At 44.6% G+C, this 20,315-nt stretch overlaps 2 protein-coding genes across 8 annotated transcripts; both read left to right on the plus strand.

The window, feature by feature from the left end:
- The first annotated feature begins 700 nt into the window (after positions 1-700).
- On the plus strand, positions 701-19,386 carry LOC103709308 (putative ribonuclease H protein At1g65750). Of its 7 annotated transcripts, XR_015968880.2 has the most exons (6): positions 723-1,204; positions 1,283-1,791; positions 1,892-1,966; positions 9,838-9,970; positions 18,683-18,789; positions 18,881-19,386. XR_015968880.2 is itself a non-coding variant. In XM_089925459.1 (4 exons), the coding sequence occupies exon 4, from the start codon at positions 16,465-16,467 to the stop codon at positions 18,028-18,030; it is 1,566 nt and encodes a 521-aa protein (XP_089781585.1). In that variant the 5' UTR covers positions 701-1,204; positions 1,283-1,791; positions 1,892-1,966; positions 15,882-16,464; the 3' UTR covers positions 18,031-18,674. The 7 variants fall into 7 exon arrangements, 5 of the variants coding, with proteins under 5 accessions (XP_089781585.1, XP_089781586.1, XP_089781587.1 ...); XR_003386126.4 differs by lacking the exon at positions 9,838-9,970 and having other exon boundaries at positions 724-1,204; XM_089925459.1 differs by lacking the exons at positions 9,838-9,970; positions 18,683-18,789; positions 18,881-19,386 and adding an exon at positions 15,882-18,674 and having other exon boundaries at positions 701-1,204.
- On the plus strand, positions 13,784-15,313 carry LOC148703659 (uncharacterized). The gene has a single exon (XM_088720751.2). The coding sequence runs from the start codon at positions 13,784-13,786 to the stop codon at positions 15,311-15,313; it is 1,530 nt and encodes a 509-aa protein (XP_088576877.2).
- Positions 19,387-20,315: the final 929 nt, after the last annotated feature.

The following is a 20,315-nucleotide window of genomic DNA, read 5'->3' on the forward strand; positions in this document are numbered from 1 at the left end:
TGTGTGGTGATAAGATTTTGTTGAGAAAAATAACCTTCAACATTGGCAACAAACTCTCGAGCAATCTCGACATAAGCAACACCGTCAATAAGATCTCAATTGAGAATATTTAGTAACTAGGGTAAAACTATACAATCACATCATTCTCATGCCTTGATAGAAGAGTTGGTACAATTGGGCTGCATAGAGATCTATCCACACAAATAATTTATTTTTGGCTCTAAGAAGAACAATGACTGCGCTCTTCCAAGTACCACAATTATCTCCTACAAGAACTTATGAAGTCAATATAGCTCCTAGACTACCAAAGTAATAAAAGTAATGAGAATTGGAGTCAAATTGGTGGTGATTTTCTGCCGACATTGCTTATACTGATAGGATTCAAGAAGGGATGAGATGGATTGTAATAAAGAGGACATGGACATCTAAATTTATTGAGAAAATGACTTGATCTTCCCTATTATATTTTTTAAATAAATATATATATATATAAATATAATATTACATAATACAAATCTCAAGCAAGAAATTCAAATCCAGCGTCCGCTCCAACCCCACCAAAGAAAGCCAGGAGTACCTTGCACCGGCCCGGCAGACAAAGTGGTGTGATATGGCATTTATTTCCTCCAGTGACAGACAATGCGAAACGTGGAAAAATAAGATAATTTTAACTTTAGCCTCCTCCTCATTTATTGGCGCCTTTCTCCTGCTTCCATACAATGAATCGTGTCGTATGCCGGCCCCCTCCGTCCCTACCGACTGTTACCGCAGGTAGACGGAAATACGGGGTGCGAAGACAACATAAAATTATCATTAGATCATCAACCCCAACCCCACCGCCCTTCCATGCCGCTTTCCCACTCTCCCGCCCTCCCCCGCCTCCCTGCGACTCAAAAAAACAAATAAAAATCCCTGACCCTATTTTTCCACTTCGATTTTTTCCAATCCGATGTGAGGTAGATTGATATCGTGGTCTCTGGGGGACGATTACGAAGAAAAGGAAGAGGAAGAGGAGAGGTGGATCGAGGTGGTGGTTCCCCGGCTCGCTCCGTCGACATGCCGTCCGGTGCGAAGAAGAGGAAAGCGGCCAAGCGCAAGAAGGAGCAGGAGGAGAAGGAGAAGGCGATGGGAAGCATCGCCGACTCACCCCTTTGCCCAACTGATGACCCTCTTCCTTCCCCTCCCGCTCCCCTTCAACTCCAGGGTTGGTTTCTTAACCCTTATCTCGCTTGCCGTTCCCTTCATGTTTCTTGAATCGACATCATTTTTGATTTTGGACCAGGTAATGATCGCAAGGATCGGACGGCCCATGACGACGGGAAGACGCCATTCGCGACACCGTTGTCTCAGGTGAGCGAGGAGGAAGGGGAGGGAGTTCCTAGGTCTGAATGCGTTGCTGTTGATCTGGCAACGGAGAGCTCGGAGAATGAGGTTAAGGTGCAAGGAATGGCTGCTGCAGCGGCGGAAGAGGGTCCTCCCGCACCAAAAGATGAGTTGGGCGTCGTGATTGTTCGGTCTGAGAAGGGAGAGCCCTGCGACACCGAGGGTGCCAAGGAGTTGGTTATTCATGTCGAACAGAGTGATGTCGCGAGTAAAGAGGTGAAACGAGAAAAGGCATCCCTGGCTGAGACTCCGAAAGAGGCATCGGCTGTGACGGATCCTCCTCCATCCCATGAATCTGAAGTGAAGGCAGTGCCTTTGCCGGAAGAGGATGCAGTCGAAGAGCACCCTCATGCGAGTGGGGGAGCCGGCCAAGGTACTGGTACAGCAGAGATGGTGCCGAATACTGAGGTATTAAAATGGGATTTTGTTAAGCTTTCTTACTCCGTTAGATTCATATAACGATGGAGGATTGATTGGATGGCTGTGGGTTGTATCACGTGCCCCACAGGTAGTGCATCGTGCGAGATGGTGGAATTGTTGTGGACTGCTTGATGTTCTTGCGCGCTCTGAAAGATAATCTCAGGTGAGATTTTAGTTCCTCTTACTGGAAAATCTTTGATCACATCATAGCTTTAGTTCAAGCTCTCTAGCTCGCTCTATTGTTATGGCACCAGCACATGCTGATAGTTTGTCTTTGACTAGAATGTTTGCAATTCTTGCTTTATAATCTAATGTCCAAGGTAAGAAAGCCTTGGCTTGCTTCTTTTCTCGGACACATAGTAGATAAGAGCGGCCAACTAGCAGGGAGTGTAATGAGCAGAGCCTACATTGCAGCATCCAGGAAACAAGCAGACCATTTACTTGGTACTAGTGGAGGAGGTAACTGTTCTGATTAATGAAGTAGTCATCACTTGTAGCATTCAAAGAAAAATCATGAAGCAACATTTAGAGGGGGATACATCGAATATAGTATGGTATTCTACAGGAAAAAAGGATTACTGTATAAGGTAATTTAGATTGTCTTGCCATGAGAATATGTAAAGGATATGCAGTTGTGAATTGCTGACCATAGTTTGGTATCATGAGTGCTAGGTTTTTTAAGTTGTACATTTATATTAAAGCAGGTGTATAATTTTAATTTGTAATTCGATATTAGGCAAATATATGAACATTGACATTGATCATATGTATGCAGCAGAAGTGTGCAGAGAGGAGTTTTTGCCTTCAGCTTGGGGATCTTGGAGAAATAAAAGGATTAAGCGAAAATTTAGGGCTGGTTATTGAAAGTTTATTTGTCATGCAACCAACCCAGTCATTAGTGTGATAGACTAAATGGTTTAGTTAACCGCATCTCATGAAAGTTTCCTTTTCTCTTTAATTGATCATGTGTGATGGTTATATGCATGGAAAGGCTAGCATGCAAACATGTTTGGTCATTTTTGGATTCTTTTTTTGTAAGATCTAGTAGTAGTGAACTATTTTTTTAATGAGCCAGTGTTGCATATGATCTGATATTAGTTTGTTTAAAATTTTTATCTACTTAATATTTAGTTTCTTAGTCTCTTCCAATATATCTGAAATGCATGGTTCTTTTAAAAAATTTTAATCCATATGTCTTCTTGTTAAGTTAATATCAACATAATAATTTAGGTCACTAACAATTTCAATGTTAACCCTGATTTGATCATGAGATTTTAGCTCATTGATTACCCAAGCATTGTCACTTGTGAGGGCTATTTATCAAAACTGATAGCTGTGGGAATGATATTGGTTGGGTTCTTTTTGATAGATATAGGAATAATAATATATTCAGAGCCAAGGACTTTTGAAACAAAACTTAGTTTTTCCTCTTAATTTAATGGTTTCTCTTATTACAGAGCTTTTTGAAGGATATTATATTCTGGTGCATAAAATAGATGCAACTGTAAGAACCTTCACAAAATCAATGCTATTTTCAAGAGTAAATGGTTGTTGTAATTACTCCACAAATCTTTCTGTATGTTCTAACTGCGAAGCTATATAGTCCTCCATGTATGATAATCATGGAGGTCAAGAATTGGTCATTTTTTGAAGTAAAATTCTTTATACTTTTCTAGGACTTGATCACTTGAAGAATAAAACTCGTGTAAAAAGAAGTAAAATGACCAGGAAGTAGAGTATTGCTCCTCTTCTATTGTCAATTAATATACCAAGTAATGTTTATTAATCCTTTCACAGTTATAAAATAATGAACTTCAGTTTGCATAGCCACTTATAACCATTTAACAAATAAACTAAACAAATAAATAGGAGTAATTACTGCCTGTTATGTCCCTCGTATGGTAATAGACGGATTTGTTCTTGATTCTTCGATAATTGCAGTTTTGATTACAAATGCTAGTTTTTACAGACGTAGTCACTGTGGGTCTGGTTCCATATCCAATTCCACCACTAATGTCGCCGGATGTATTTGCAGTCAAATCTGCTGTTTTATTTCTCTCCCCATTTGTAAGAGATTCTGGGATTGGTAATTTGGATGTATTCTTCCACATTATGAGAGTATATTCTTGATTTCACTTCATTTTGCTCCCTTTGGGCATGAAGCCTGCTCAATCTTTCTTTTGTTTCTCCAGCTGATTGTTCAAGCCTTCAAAAACATCCTTGAGATCTTGGAAGCGGACATGCCATCTATGATCATCTGTGGGAAATATGCATATCAGTATTCCCTCCACTCTTTCTTATTCACCTACCATTACCTGCATTACTATCCTTAGTATGTCAGTAGTGCTCTTTTTTTTTTCATTTTTAAACATGCTGTGGGCATCAAGCCTTGTCTCGACTATCCTAGTTCTGCTACATGGATCCTCATCCACCAAGTATTCCTATTTAGAGTTTGGATCAATTTCACTGTGATATGTTTCTTAAGATAGGCTGTCAACCTAGCATCAGTCTTCCATCTTTTTCATCCAGATCCTGGATTGGACTCGGGGATGCTGATTGTTGTTGAATGATCCTCATATTTTTCCCCCTCCACTTGAATTGAATTTTGTAGCTTTGTCCTTTAACATGCAAACCCGAGTGCTCAAGAGCTGTCTAATTCGAACACTCTTAAGTGAGCTGTCAACTCTTTATGGTTTTCTTGTGATGGATTCCATCTAAAGTATGATAGAACATTCTATTAGTATCTACAAATAATAGTAAAGTAAGTAGAAAGAAAACATGATCTATTGAAAATCTATAACAATAGGTTCAGTTGTTTTATTCACTGGAATCTAATTAGACTCTAAATTCTCCCTAGTCTAATATGTCTGGTGATATGTATGAGTTCTGTAATCCACTAAGTCCAGCAGCTTCATTTCCCGAATTTTCTTTGCCCTGGTCCACCTTTTTCCTGATAGAAGTTTGTCTGCTTGATAATGCACATGGTGTCTTTGTTAGTGATCTTATTCATTATTATGTCAATATCCTTTTAGATGGGGTTGGATAGAGGAAAGCATTTATCTAATAGTTTTGCAGAACATCTAATCTATTCAATCTTCTTGCTGAGGGTGCATGATTAGCCTTTCAACCTTTCAGTTTCTGTTTGATTTGATTGAGGAAAGAAAACACTTATTTTTATTTCATGGGTAGAAGGGGGCATCATGGGTAGAGAGCCTTACGTAATATTGAGAGAACCTTGCAGACTCTCCTTATCTTAGGAAATAGATTACTTAGAAGCAGGCCCACAGGTCTTTACGCTCATTGACTGCTGAAGGTTTTTATTTTCTCTAGATGTTACATGAGTGAGTTAGGAGTTGTAGTTGCTTTACTTGCATCAGAGTTTTTCAAGTGAAAGAACTTATAGCAGAATGCCAATTTTCTGCAGGTGTTGATAAACAATGCTATCTTTGGAGAAAGCATGATTCTATATGATTAATATACTAGAATTACTTCATTAAATTAGTCTATCATATTTTCCTTGTGTTGGAGTAGGTCTGTTGACGGATTGACATCTGGATTGCTTTTGGTTATTTTAAGGATTTAAATGCCAGTCAATATTATAATTCACTATATGGTATATACTGCATGACACAATTTGCAACGTGAGAACTGTCTCATAAAAGTATCTATAGACTTGTGTTGCCCTGTTTTTATGGTTCATTATCGCAGTAGCATATAGGCCAACATATTTTGGCCTTTGGTCATGGTAAATTAAATTTGCATGAACTTGGCCTAATTCCATTATTTCTTGCGGGCATATTTCTTATTTTTCCTCAATTTGTTGTTTTATTTGTGGAATCCGAATATAATACTACTTTCATTGACATGTGGGTCAGAATTATATAGATAATGTCACACTAATGCTTGTCAACTAAAAGACACGTTCAATGTGCTTTCAGATGTTGTAATTGTTTATGCACCAAAAATTATGCTTCAGTGTTTAAAATATGCATACCTCCCATGGAAGAAACTAAAGTAGATGCAAAAAATAGGTTTTCTAATGCAACACACCAGCTGTGTGTCTTTTGGTACTATAATGAACTAGTGTTGGCATGTGCAATGCACATGAGAAGGGTGGAGATAGTCAGCTTTCCATTTTGTTTTTTTTAAATTCAGATTAGAGAAGATATTAAGTTGCAGTACTATCTCCAAGAGAGCACCAGCCTCAACATTCCAATGATGTGAGTGCACATCATTGAATTCCAGTCACATGTGGCTGGACTCTCAGGCTCTGATAGTAGTAGGTGATGTGTCTGTGCTGGTGTTTGCAAATTGTAGATATTGGTATGGTATGATAAGCATATGGTGTTTGCTTCTGAAAACATAGGTACAATATGTGATACTATAATTCCTTGGTTAGTTTCATACAAGTTAGAGCTGTATTATGACTTTCCGATAGAGTCGTTAATGTTTTCCAGTGAGATTTGTTATGTAAGTAATGACTCGTTTGGCCGGGCCAATTCTTAGATTCTCTTGTAGTCTAAACTCTAGCTGCTAATTTTCGAGATCTTTGAATCTATGATGTTCAATAGTATCATTTATTTGTTTTGTTATGTAAAATCAGTTTTGTTATCAGAATCTCAATTTGTGCCCTATTACAGTGAGTGGTCATGTTTAGGAGATAGATGTGATGTTGTAGATGACATAAGGACCATCTTCAAGGTGCCTTTGTTAGTATCAGATGGCAGGAACTAAGAAAATCAGCTTTCGAAATTTGGAAGCCTTTATCCTGTCATGTCTAATTATTCATTGACATTGCTATCTTGCCACTTGGTGAGGTCATGCTTGTGTATCCTTTTCAATTCTCAATGCTACTTTGAAAAGAGAGGAAGATTGTGAAGATGAACCCTTATTTGAATATCAAGCGGACTTTGAGGAATAGCTTCATGAACCTAACCCATGCCCCAATACAAAGGTGAAGGTATCGTGGATGATGTTTAAAAAATACTGTTTGTGGTAGAGATGCAGCCATGGTGTTGCCAAGGCAGGGAGTCAAGAGGTCAAAGTGGTCCACAAATAACATATTCGAAATACTTAAAAATACTGTTTTGACAAATAGTTTTATCCAAAAAAATGAAACATAGTGTGTCAAACAAGATATATTAAGTCAATGGTAAGTACAAATTTTCAGCAACATTCGGTGCTGATTCATATATTGATGTCATCCTCCATATTCAGACATGGTTTAGAGCATAAGGCTGGAGCATAGCTGCTGTCTCCTTGAAATCGGTCAAGAATAATATTGTAAAAGATGAGTACAGGAGGAAAATGAGGCTATTTACAATGATGAAACTTTAGTCAGAATCCTCTAGGTATTGTTGGACCAAGAAGGCTAGACATTGGTCAATTGCTTCAAAAACATCGAAGGCATGATGGTATTGTCAGAAACTAAATATTCTTTAAGGGCTATGGAAGCCGCAAGATCAAGATGATACATACTTATCTGAAAAAGCTGCTAACAAGATAAGTATTTAAGTTTAGTTGAGTCTAATAAATTTTAACATTGAATGTAAACTCTATACAAATTGTATGATTAAACAACCTCAAGTAATGAGTATTCATCATCCATTTAACAGTCTACTGGAAGACCAAAGATGAACTGATTGCATTCACATCAACTCTTTGGGGGACAAGTTCCCATAGCAATGAAAGTGATTGGTGCTAGAATGGATGTTTGGGCTTATCTTGGTTTACTTTTATATGCTTTTGTCTTTTAAGAGTTTTAGTACCTTTTGGTTATAGCTTGCTGTTAAGAACAAATTTTATATGGCAAAGTTTGAACTTTAGGAAGCTGCATGCTGAGATTGTTATTCCATATTTTTAGTATTTCAAGGTTACTTTTTTTTCACATGTAATTAGATATTAGTCCTTTTTAATATTGTTGGTTTCCTCTAAATTAATGAGATTAGGGGTCTTTTTTGTTGTTTAGATGGTTTTAGATGGTTGTGGTGTTTCTGTTAGTAGTTTAGATTGCTATAAGGGAAGTCACTATATACTCTGGCATGCCTTGAGACTTGAACTTATTTGAAATCCAGAAGTGTGACTCCATAGTTGATCAAAAATAACATTAATGTCGAACAACCCTTAAAAGAAAATCATATGTCAGAATCAAGTTTAACCAAAGATGTATTGGAAGCCACTAAGATTACATAAAATCGTGTTATAAAATCTGTACACAATAGACCTTCAAAAATTAGATTGTTTCTTCTTTGACACTCTTTTGCATCATCTACTTTCTGTTAGTTAATTGCTAATATATGAAATACCAGGCATGCTCTTTATTCTGCATGCAGTGATTGCAGAATCTCAGTCACAGGTCAACTCTAGGCCCTCTTTTTTTTGGGGGGGTGGGGGGGGGGGGGGGGGGGGGGGTGTGTTAAAACTCTACATAACCTTGTTTCTTCTCATAACCTCTGCCATCACCAAAACCACAGGGCAGTTTTGTCAGTCTTTTTATTTTTATAATCAAGGATTATCATCGTTGTCCCATAAATACGTTAAGAAGAAAACCAATTTAATTAAGCTGAACTTAATTTAATCCTTCCCTTTAGCAGGATGTCACCAATTGACCCTGCATTATCTTGACCTTTTTAGCTGATCAGTGCATGGGATATGGCTTGCTAATTTAGGAGATCCAAGTTCTAAATGGTCAATACCTACTTTACAGCTTATATTAGTTTTGGTTAAATAATGTTAATAACTATAATCCCGTTTATGGCCTTATATTGACTGCATTTAACCTCAAAAAAAAAATAAAATAAGTTAAATTTCCTTTCTGTTAAAAATTTAGATTTAGTTTGCTAATAAATTGTATCTTAAATTTATGTTTTTGCTTAACTTTCCATCGCTATCTTAACTTTCTGTTTTCTAGCAAAGCTTGTAGATGCCTTTCACCATTTAGGTCCCAGTAATTCAAGCAACTTTCTGGAGATGATTAATGTAGAATTATAGATGGTTAGTGAAGAATGTATCATAGACTTGCTAGAAACATTAATCAATGAGCATGTGGGATAAGTACGACAATATGAGGAAAGGTGGGTAGCTGAATAGGACAAACAAACAAAAACTAATTTATGACGTCCGAGCGGTGAACTTTTATGTTCCCAGGGGATAACTTTTTCTGATAATTGTCTTGAATGGAGGTGCAAAAGTAGATTTTTTTTTTTTTAAATCTTTCTTTTCATAAATCGAAAAAGTAGCATCAGGTGTTTTGGGTTGAAGATTTGGATTTCGATCTAGCATATTACTTTTAAGTAATTTGGATGACAATATGCATGATGTTCTAAAATTCGTTAACTAACCTCGGACTTTAGAAAGCAAATATGCATTTATCATTTTTTTTCCCTATTTTGCTGTCAGCAAAATTTTCTTTACTCTTGGGTCTTGTTGCTATACCATGAAGATTTGTTAGAACCTTGTTTAACTCATTGATGCAACTTTTACTTCCTTTCTAAATTTGTGATGCCTTCTTGTCAATTGCTTGCTCAAATTTTGGAATGCGTATGTATATTGATGTTGAAGTTGGGAAATTTTAGCTCATACAGCTTCGAACTTCTCGATTGCAAAAGGCTATGCATATACATATGCATGGAGTGTAGTCGTGTGTGTATATACTTACATACACAGACATAGACCATGTATATGATGTGTACGTATTTATATTCTTCTATTTAATTCATAAATTGGAAAGAGGTGTCAATATCATCAGCATGAGATTACAGTCCAGTGGTGGGCTCGAGAGTTTAGAGATACAAATAGTGAAACACCTTTTGAAGATATGATTACAGGAGGCCCTAAAGAAGGGAATTTGAATGAAGCCTTATTCTTGTAAACGAAGGGAAGTTACTTTTCATTTTTGACCACCTTTACGAAACTTTGGTGCTTTGCATCCTTGATGCTGCAGACTTGCAGTCCTAATGTTTGAGCTAAAGAGCACATGCATGTCCACATAATACATCCCTGACAGTAAAGTGATCCTTATTATTGCAACAGCAGGTCAATTCTTTTTCACTTTTGACCACCTTTAGAAAAGTTTGGTGCTTTGCATCCTTGATGCTGCAGACTTGCAATCCTAATGTTTAAGCTAGAGGGCTCATGCAGTTCCACATAATACATCACTGACAGTAAGGTGATCCTTATTCTTGTAACAGCAGGGCAATTCTTTTTCATTTTTGACCACATCATTGTTGCACCAAACTGTCAGTCCTAATTTTGATCTTTAGAGGTTATGAACATAATACATCCTTGATGGTCGGTTGAATACTTGCTGTTCATTTATCTATGTTTTGTTTAAACGTTATTCTTAAATGCAATGCAAACTTCAATTGAACACATGAGATGGATGATTGCTACAAAACCACTATATGCAAGTCAGCTAAAAACTCTTCCTTAAGTTACCTGGTCGATAGGAGGATGAATTTTTATGTGAGAATTTCTTAATGATTATGGGCTCTCTGGTGCAATCTGATTCTAAGTTATATTTGCACTTGTTTTCCGAGATTGTAGAATATGATTTCAGATCTAAAGAAGAGGAGATAAAGGTCACTCTAAGCAATACTATGACTAAATAGGTTAAATCTTCGGCTTATAAGGAGAATCCCCATTCAAAAGGAGAATGAAATGACTAAGGAAAAAAATTGATTACACTTGATGCAACTCAATGTTTGTATAATTACAGTGTTCAAATCTGCGTATTATGATACTAATTGTCAAGGATTTGCTCTCATTTCTCGTTCTTTTCAAGTAAGTCAGTATAGCATTCTTTAGGATCATCATTTAAAATTTAGTAAAAAGAAAAAAAATGTTTTACGCATCATTAACACAAACCATACTTTACCATATATTTGTCGCTGAAACCCATTCTTTTAATGATTATTATTCCTGAAGTAGCTACGCTGACAAAAAAAAAAAAAAGAGGCTTTGGGACCTAGAGTTGGCTTTGAAACATGCATAAATACAATATAGATTATGAAGCTGAAAGTTCCTTTTTCTTTATCATTGATAATTGTAATAATCCACACAAAGAGAACTTAGAATGGTCATATTCAACTTGGATCACACCAACTGGCCAATGTGCATTGAAGGGCTGCTGTACATCATCAATAATGAACATAGAGTTTAATCTTGTAGCTTCCCCTATCTTATCTTTTAGTTCTGTTTAATTTTTAGTTCTAGTTTGTTTTAATGAGTATGGCTGGGACTAGAACATCCTGCAGTTGTTTGGAATGTTAGATGGGCTTAACTTAATAAGCTGCATCAATGTTAGTTTATGGAAGTGAAAAGCAGGAGTGGAACGGATAGTTTCTAGAGAGAGAAACTTTGGGGAGAGAAAACTCCTCGGAGGTATTCTAACGGTTAGTTTCCACCGGCGAAGTGCCCGGTGAGGTTGTCGCCGGTCAAGGAAAGGAGGCTCACCGGTATCGCGTCGAGCCGCCTGGTTCCTGGAGGGGCACGTCGGCAGGGTTCTCGTGGGCAGTCCGACGACTCAGGGGATCATCTAACCCTTTCTCCTTGCATGTGTCTTATTCTCACAGGGCTCCATCTCATGGACCGGAAGGGGAAGCAGCCGGCGGGGAAGGAAGAGGAAGGAACGGCGAGAGGCAACGGTAAGCCGAAAACCACGGATGGAAAACCTAGCGGCGGTCGGGGGGAGCATTTCGGTGCCTGGTCGAGGCCGGGGCCGTGGGTGACTCAATGGCCCTCGGCCGCGGAGGTGGAGCGGCTGAGCCGCCGCTTCCCGAAAGTCGTGACACTTCCGGAGGAACCCATTGCGGCGGCTCGGCAAGAGTGGGACGGGCGGGCGGTCATGGTACGGAGCCTTGGCCGCCGCGTTCCGGCTGAATGGGTAGCCAAGGACGTGGCTACCCGGGCTAAGCTAAAGGAGGTGGTGGCCGTCCCTTTAGCGGACGGCTACCTGGCTCTGCGTTTCCGGTCGACGGCGGACCGGGATTGGGCCTTAAATGAGGGGCCCTAGGTGGTGGCGGGGCAGCTCCACGCCATGGCTCCTTGGGTCCCTGATTTTGAGCCAGGGGAGGAGGCCGTGACATCAGTAACGGTGTGGCTACGACTTCTCCGCCTGCCGCCGGAGTACTGGACGCCGTCAACCATCCTCGACATCGCGTCCAGGGCGGGCCGGCCGATCGCTGTGGATGGGGTCACCGAGCAGCGATGGGCGATGGGGTTCGCCCGGGTGAAGGTGGCGGTCGATGCCTCCGCACCCCTTAAACCTGGGATTTTGATCCAGGGGAAGACGAAGGTGCGGTGGCAGCCCTTCGTCTTCGAAAATGTCCCGATTCTCTGCCCTCGGTGCGGGCGGATGGGTCACCTAGAGGCGGCGTGCCGCTTTCCGGTGATCACCCGACCTGCGGAGGACCGGCCACCAGGGGTGGTGGACCCTGGGGGTGGGTCTGTTCCGACGGCTCCTGCAGCCGGGGTGGAGACCCAAGGGCCGGTTTATGGCCCTTGGATGGTGGCGACACGGCAGAGACCTCCGCGGCGAGAGTCTCGACCACCACGGCCGAGGGAGACCAAACCAGGGCCTGAGTCGGCCCCGTCTCGGCCGCCATCCCCATCCTCGGCAGCTCGATCGGTGACGGCCGTGTCTGACCCTGGGCCTGAGCCACCCCAAGCCCGACTGACATCGCCGGCTGCCCTCCTGGCCCTACCGGTGTCCCCGGCGGACATCGACGGATGGCAAAAGCCGTCGAAAGTCGCCCGGCGACGGTCGTCGGCTGGTGGGGGGAGGGGCGTACCCGGAAAGCTCTGTCCCGCTCTGGGTTGACTCCGTCGACGATCTCGACGAGGCTGACCCGGAGCCGAGTGCGGTTTGCGAACTGGAGAGGAGCCCGGATCACAATTGGACTGACCCTGGTCCCAGTGAACCGAGCAGTGGCCGTGCACGCGGTAACAAGCGGGCCAGGGCCCCGGTGGGCCTCAGGCCGCCACAGGGCCCAGGAGCGCTGGCCCAGTCAGCCATGTCTAGGTCGACCCAGCGGGCCAGGGCTTTCAGGGCCCGGCGCGCTTCTCGTGGGCCGGCGAGTGCGGCCCAAGGCGCGCCGCGCGACGGGAGCATGTTGCGTGCCGTTGGCGCCGCGCCGACGGCGAGCCCCGAGCTGGGGTCCAGCGTGCTCGGGGCGCTCGGGCAGTGCAGGGCCATCTGGGCGCGCGGGCTGCACGAGCCCATCCGGGCGCTTTCACCTCGCTGGCCCAACATGGGCTGCGAGGGGGGGGTTATACCTGGACAGCGGGCCCTGCTACAGGGACAGGGCCCGCGAGCCCAGTTTAGGGGGGCTCCTCAAGCCCAGCCTGGGGGGGGGGCCCAAAAGCCCAGTTAGCTGCATGCATGGGCACCCAGGTTGAGCGGGACTTGCAGATCCAGGGAGATCTGACCTTGCATCTCGGGATGCCAGCAGGCCCTTTCCAGTATAGGTCCCCGGGTGGGGGATTGGTCTCAGCGCAGGGGACCCCCCCTGACTGTAGGACAGACCCCCCTCGTGCGGGACCCCTGGGATGCACTGGAGGGCCTTGGGAGAGGCCCAGATGGGGTCTACCGGTTTGGCTCTCCGACCCCAGCCTTGGGCGAGCGGCTGGAGGCTGCCCCCAGGGGATGCGAGGCCAGGGGCCATCCTGGATTGCACTTGGAGGAGAGTCTGACCGAGCCACTGACGCCACGAGAGGGTGTGGTAGGGGTGCCACTCGGAGGGGCGCCCTATGAGGGTCCCACGGACAGTGGTGACAGTGGCCATTGCTCCATGGGCATAGCTACGGCAAAGGGGGACCACCCAGCTGTCGTGCGACTCATTAGGGCGGCTGTCATGCGCGATGCATCTGGCGATGCATCTGGTGTGGTAGAGCAGCAGGGCGACCTAGGTCGCCAGCCAGAGATAGCTCCCGAGGCCCAGGGGGAGGATGAGCCTGAGGCCGACCATGCGGATTGTGATCCATGAAGGTTCTAGCCTGGAATTGTAGGGGGGCGGCCAAGCCGGCCTTCATGTCTTCCTTTAAGCGACTAGTGCAGGTCCACTGTCCAGAGATCTGTTTTCTCTGCGTGACGCGGTTATCTGGCGATGGGCTAGTTCGACTGAGGCGGCGCCTGGGGAGGGATTGGGAGACCTATGCAGTCGAGTCCCAGGGGCTGTCTGGTGGCCTTTTGGTCCTGTGGAGGCGAGAGGTGGCGACGATTGATGTCTTCCACAACTGCTCTCAACAGGTAGTCATGGTTGTATCGGAACCTGATGCTGACCCGTGGGTGTTGTGCGGTGTGTATGCGAGCACGGATCACAGGGTTAGGAGAGCCCTCTGGCAAGAGATCACCAACCTGGCTGCCCAGGGCATCCCGACGGTGTTAGTTGGTGACTTCAATTGTATCCAGAGTGCGAGTGATAAGAGGAGAGGTGCGGTATTCACGGATAGAGTGGACAGGAGGAAGTTTCGCGACTTTGTGCTGCGAAACGGCCTGGTGGACTTAGGTTTTTCGGGACCACGGTTTACTTGGTGTAACAATCAATCCGGCAGTGCTAGGGTTTGGGAGCGATTAGATAGGGCCTTTGCGTCCCCAGACTGGATCCTTCGTTTCCCTACCTGCCGTGTTAGTCATTTACCCCGAATTGCATCAGACCACTGTCCTTTGCTGATCTCCACTTCATCGGGACCTTGTCATCATAGCCCCTTCCGTTTCGAGAAGATTTGGCTATCGTACCCTCAGTCTTGGGATATTGTTCGCGATGCGTGGCGTGTCCCGGTGCGGGGGAATGTGATGCAACGGGTGTCACGCAAACTCGAGATGACGAAACGGCGGCTTCGTCGTTGGAATCGCGAGGAAGTGGGCGACATTTTTCGGAGAGTGGAGGGGGTTGAGACTGCGATTGCTGAACTACAGAGGAGGGAAGACCTAGGTGGTGAACTTCCGGAGGAAGACATGACCGACCTTCGGAGACTTCTAGCGACTCATCACTCATTGCTACGGCAGCATGAGATATTCTGGCGACAGAAATCTCGGGTCCAGTGGGTAAGTGAGGGTGATCGCAACACTAGGTTCTTTCATCGGACGACGGTTATCAGGAGACAGCGGAGTATGATCCACTCATTGCGAGATGGGTCCGGTCACCGAGTGGAGGGTGAGCCTGCCGTTAGACAGGTCTTACTTGATTTTTTCCGCGCCAGATGGACGGAGGATGGAGGCCCTGATGATGGTGACCTCCTTCCGAGGGCTGATGTGGGTATTGCTGATGACGAGAATACGACCCTGGTTCGACCGGTGTCGGCGCAGGAGGTGGAGGAGGCAGTCTGGGCTCTGGCAGCAGATAAGGCTCCGAGACCCGATGGGTTCCCCCCTTCTTTTTTCGGAGATATTGGGGTATCATTCGGGGTGCAGTGGTTGAGGCTGTGCAATGCTTCTTCACTCAGGCAGCTATGCCTGAGGATTGGAAGGCCACCTTCATTACGCTCATTCCGAAGCGCCAGGAGGCGGTAGAGCCGGGTCACTTTAGGCCCATTAGCTTGTGCACAACCTTGTATAAGGTTGTGGCGAGAATAATGGTGGGCAGGATAAAGCCCCTATTGCCGGGCATCATTAGCCAAGAGCAGGGGGCCTTTGTAGCGGGGAGGAATATCTCCCACAATGTTATGTTGACCCAGGAGATGATGTGGGATCTTCAGCGAGTATCGAAGCGGCGCAGCTTGATGGTAGTCAAGCTGGATATGGAGAGGGCATATGACAGGATCAAGTGGAGTTTTCTTCGGAGGGCACTAGAGGCCTACGGCTTCCACAGGCGATGGATTGGATGGGTCTTAGGGTGTGTCCAGGGGCCAAAGTTCTCTATTTTGGTCAACGGCACACCGTCGGGTTTTATCGAGTCCACTATGGGGCTGCAGCAGGGATGTCCCTTATCCCCTTACTTATTCATTATTTGTTCTGACATCTTGTCTCGTGCATTGCAGGGTGCGTGTATTAGCCGGGAGCTGGAGGCCTATGTCCCAGCACCGGGGGCGGGGCCTATCTCCCATTTACTTTTTGCTGACGATTGTCTTCTTTTGACTAGGGCGCGGGTTTCTGATGCACGGGTTCTTCGCAGAGTGCTGGCAGGTTACTGTGCGGTGTCCGGACAGAGAGTAAACTTCATGAAGTCAGCCATTCAGTTCAGCCCTAGCACGGAGACCAGAGTCAGACTGGAGATCAAGAGGATTCTGCAGATACCAGAGCAGGAGGGGACATTGGTCTACCTGGGAGTCCCTATCACAGGCCGGAGACTACGGGTGACAGAGTGCTCGGGGCTGGTACAGCGGGTCGAAGGCAGGCTGGAGGGATGGAGGGCATCATCTCTATCCATGATGGGGAGACTGACACTAGTCAGATCGGTGCTAGGATCTATGCCGGTATATCTCATGGCCAACACTGTGGTTCCAAAGACGACTCTATTGAAGATTGAACGTCTTCTCCGGAGTTTCTTGTGGGGGTCTCACGGTGGGGGCCATGGGGTACATCTGGTGGCCTGAGAGCAGGTCTGCCTTTCCATCAGCGAGGGTGGTCTGGGAGTGCAGTCCCTCCTGGAGCGGCGTGAGGCCCTTATTGCTCGGCACGCAGCCCGTTTCTTGTTGGAGCCGCAGGGGCTTTGGAGCAGGGTGATGGCAGCCAGATATGGCCGAGGGGGCTCTGAGGTGGCACGGAGAGGCCGCCGAATCTCCTTTATGTGGCGCGAGATTGGGAGGTATCTGCCGACTGTGTTGGCTAACACCAGGTGGCTGATAGGCGATGGACGGAGTATCGATGTGACCGGTGATCCGTGGGTGGATACTTTTCCTTTGAGATGTTGGCCGACGATGGTGGATACTGAGGCAGCAGAGGGGCTCCGGGTGTGTGACCTCCTAGCACCAGGGAGGATAGAGTGGGATGACTCCAGACTACATCAGTTGTTTGGGGCACATCTTGCTGAGAGGATCCGATCCCTTCCAGTACCAGATTGCGAGGGACCAGACGTTAGGGTCTGGGGCACCTTATGCAGGGCCAGTGTCAGGCTGGGTGATCTGTCCCGGGTCATCCAGGGGGAGCATGAGCGGGGACCGGACTGCGTCTGGATTTGGAGGTCCGGGCTCCACCCGAGGGCAGCACTCTTCTTATGGAAGGTGATGTGGGACCGCCTTCCGACGAGAGCAGTATTGAGTCGGCGTGGTTTGGGGATCCCCGCGGAGTGCGGGGCTTGCGGCGCAGATGAGACTGTGGATCATGTACTATTTCGGTGCACTTGGGCGAGGTCGACATGGCAGTGGACAGGTATCCCAGAGGAGGTGTGGCAGGAGAGGAGACTCTTCCTGCAGTTGATACGACAATGGTTGGCCAGTCCCGGGACATGTCAGGAGGCCATCCGAGCGACTTGCACAGCCCATCAGATCTGGCTGGCAAGGAACGCTCGCACTTTCAGCGAGCGCAGGATGTCGCCGAGGTTTGTTGCGGAGTCTGCTCGAGCACTGGCGATGGAGTCCAGACTTCCCACCCCCTCTGACATACCCTTGATAGCTCGGGACACCTGGGGTCCCTTCTCTGCTCAGGCAGCTTCTCGAACGGTGTTCTTCACCTGGGAGCCCCCACCCCCGAGTTTCCTCAAGGTAAATTTTGACGGGTCAGTGTTGGATGGAGGTACGCGAGGCGGGGCAGGCTTCGTCATACGGGACCCTCGATCTAGGGTAGTGGCAGCGGGCGGTTGCCGGTTGTTTGACATATCAGTTCCTGGGGCAGAGTTGCGAGCTGCCTGGGCAGGTCTTCGCCATGCCCGGCAGGTGCTGCAGGCCAGCTCGATCATCCTGGAGGGCGACTCGGCTACAGTTATTGGGTGGATCCGGTGGGGATCGAGTGGTGAGAGCACTGACCACCCTCTGATCCGGGACATTAGGATGATGGTAAGGGATGGCGTGGCCTTTGAGGCCAAGCATGTATTCAGAGAGGCCAACGGGGCGGCTGACTGGGTGGCTGCACACGCGGCCCACCATTCCGGATACGCCTTGTGGGCAGGAGAGAGAGAGAGCTGCCTTTGGCACTTCGTGAGATTGTGTATTTTGACTTTCTTGGGTGTATTCAGACACGCGTTGTCTGAAACTCGTTTAAAGCAAAAAAAAAAAAAAAGTGAAAAGCAGTCGACGTTTAGATTTTTGCCTGGAGGTGTCATGTTCTATGTGTTTTCTCAGGTTTTGGGGTGATTGGAAAAAAAGAGTGTTTCTTTTCCAATGGCCATCCAGTCCTATCTCTTCTCTTCTCAATCCTCCCTGTTCTTCCTTCCATCTCCCCCGTACTTTTTCCTTCATTCAGTTTCCTTACCGATAATACGATTTCTCACTCCTTTTTTTTTTTGCAAATGTGAATACTATTACTTCTATATCTTTGCATACATGTTGATGGAGTTCCGAAAACATGTAATGACACATTTGATGGATGCAGGACTTAGGGTTTTTTTATTAGATTTAATTTTTGTTATCAATTTATTATATTTTTCTTTTACTTTTAGTTGTTTTTAGTCTTTTGATAGGTTATTTTGAATCAAGGTTTTTTTTTGGGGGGGGGGGATATTAAAAGATTTTAGATTTTATTTGATTGCTTGATGGGTCTAATTACTGTAATGATGTTACTCACATGATATTACTCATGCCACAGTAACTTTGAACAGTAACCATGCTACAGTAACTGCTCACGTCTAAGCACCATTTTACTGTTGCAACTTTTCTGGTGCTTTGGTTTTATTACTTGGTCCACATTTTCCTCTTGTAACATTTCTCTTGTTTAAGTTTATTCTACTGTTAGTAAGTCAGTGATTATTATGCAATGCTGATTGTATTGTAATGCCTTTCTGTGCAGAAGCAGAAATTGAGGATGTGGTATGATGGGTAGTTGGTAAATATCTGCCATAATAGGCTAATCGGTATTAGTCAATGGAATTATGAAGTTTGAGAGTTTTGAATAAGGTATGTTGATAATTGCGGTTTTCAAGGCTTCCTTGATCGAAATAAGCAAATTGATGCTGTTGCTCATTATCCTATCCTGGTTTTCTTGCAGCGACGGTGAAATTTCAAGTGCTAAGCTCTATGGCTTAGTCTAGCGGTTTGAGAGGATATCCAAAATGTGTGGCCTGGGAACAAATTTTCTGCTTTTCACAACTGGGATTGACTTTGATTCCTCTCATCTAAGTTGAATCTACTTAAAATGTGTGGTCTGAAGAAGTATTATTTCACCATTCTCAGAACTAAGCATTATGTTTTTGTATATGTAGCCAACATATGTGTGCGCCCATGCAATTCCATGTTTGCACTTTGTGTTTGCATTTGCACATGTATGTGTGTGTATGTGCATGTGCGCACCTGTCGATGTTATGGTATATAGAGTTTAGAATAACATGATGCTCTTTATTACTGATGATATATTATCGGATGGATAAATCATTACAGAAGGTATAGTTTGGTGATAGGAAAGCGATCATAAACTGGATGAAGCAATATGTATTAGAAGATACTTGTTTTATCTGTGGGTGTTTTCTGTTTAAACGGGTATTTTTCTTTGGTGCATTCAGCTGTGTACAGTTCAATCATTAACTGAAGCTCTGTTTCATCCTGCACATGGATGAGGTATATTGTTAAACTTTTTTGTGAAACAAATGGTTGTTGAGGGGATGTGAGGATATTGACATAGGGGATCAGCAGAAATTATGGAACCCATCAGTTTTATCATTTTCAGGATATTGAAAATTCTCAGTTAACTGGCTCAGTTGTTAAAGTCATTGGTTTCTGATAACAGTGATCTGGGTTTGAATCTGTGTCATCCAAATTTTGGCTGGACTTGAATCTGTGTCATCCAATTTTGGCTGGACTTGAATCTGTGTCATCAAATTTTGGCTGGACTTGAATCTGTGTCATCCAATTTTGGCTGGACTTGAATCTGTGTCATCCAATTTTGGCTGGACTTTCTGCATCTCTCTCTCTCTCTCTCTCTCTGTGCGCCTGTGTGCGTGTTAAAAGAAAAGTCCAAATCCTTCCCCTTTTCTTTCCTTTGGCCTCTCTACTCGAACTCTTGTGTCTACTTCAAGAATTACCATTTTGCTTGATGAATCTTCTTACTCAAATGTGCATTTAGAAGCCACGAAGGCTAGAGTCGAATTGGAGGAAAAAACAAAAGGTTTTTGCAAATAGCACCCTGGACTATCACATCCACATCCTCCATTATTCCGATGTACATAATGACCTAGAAAACGCCAAATTGATTCAAATAAAACCCTTTATGTTATCTCTATATCTAAATTATTGAGGAATTTAATTTTGGGTTGTGGTTTAACTATGGGTGTAAGGTGGGTTAAAGAGATAAATTTACCCATCTCTCTCATATGAAAATTAACTTTTTTTTTTTTTTTTTTTGACTTGTATGAACTTAATCTTCTATGGAATTTATGTAAATAAAAGGCTTCTGTGCATTTTTTAAAAAATAAAAAACTAAGTTATTG

The sequence above is a fragment of the Phoenix dactylifera genome, chromosome 9, assembly GCF_051530095.1.
Source record: "Phoenix dactylifera cultivar Ajwa chromosome 9, Ajwa_hap1_PhDact_Kaust_v1.1, whole genome shotgun sequence".
Taxonomy (NCBI): domain Eukaryota; kingdom Viridiplantae; phylum Streptophyta; class Magnoliopsida; order Arecales; family Arecaceae; genus Phoenix; species Phoenix dactylifera.

Bases quoted from the DNA above. Each gene is read 5' to 3' on its own strand.
- LOC103709308 (XM_089925459.1), top strand. From the start codon at position 16,465: ATGGCAGCCAGATATGGCCGAGGGGGCTCTGAGGTGGCACGGAGAGGC.
- LOC148703659 (XM_088720751.2), top strand. From the start codon at position 13,784: ATGAAGGTTCTAGCCTGGAATTGTAGGGGGGCGGCCAAGCCGGCCTTC.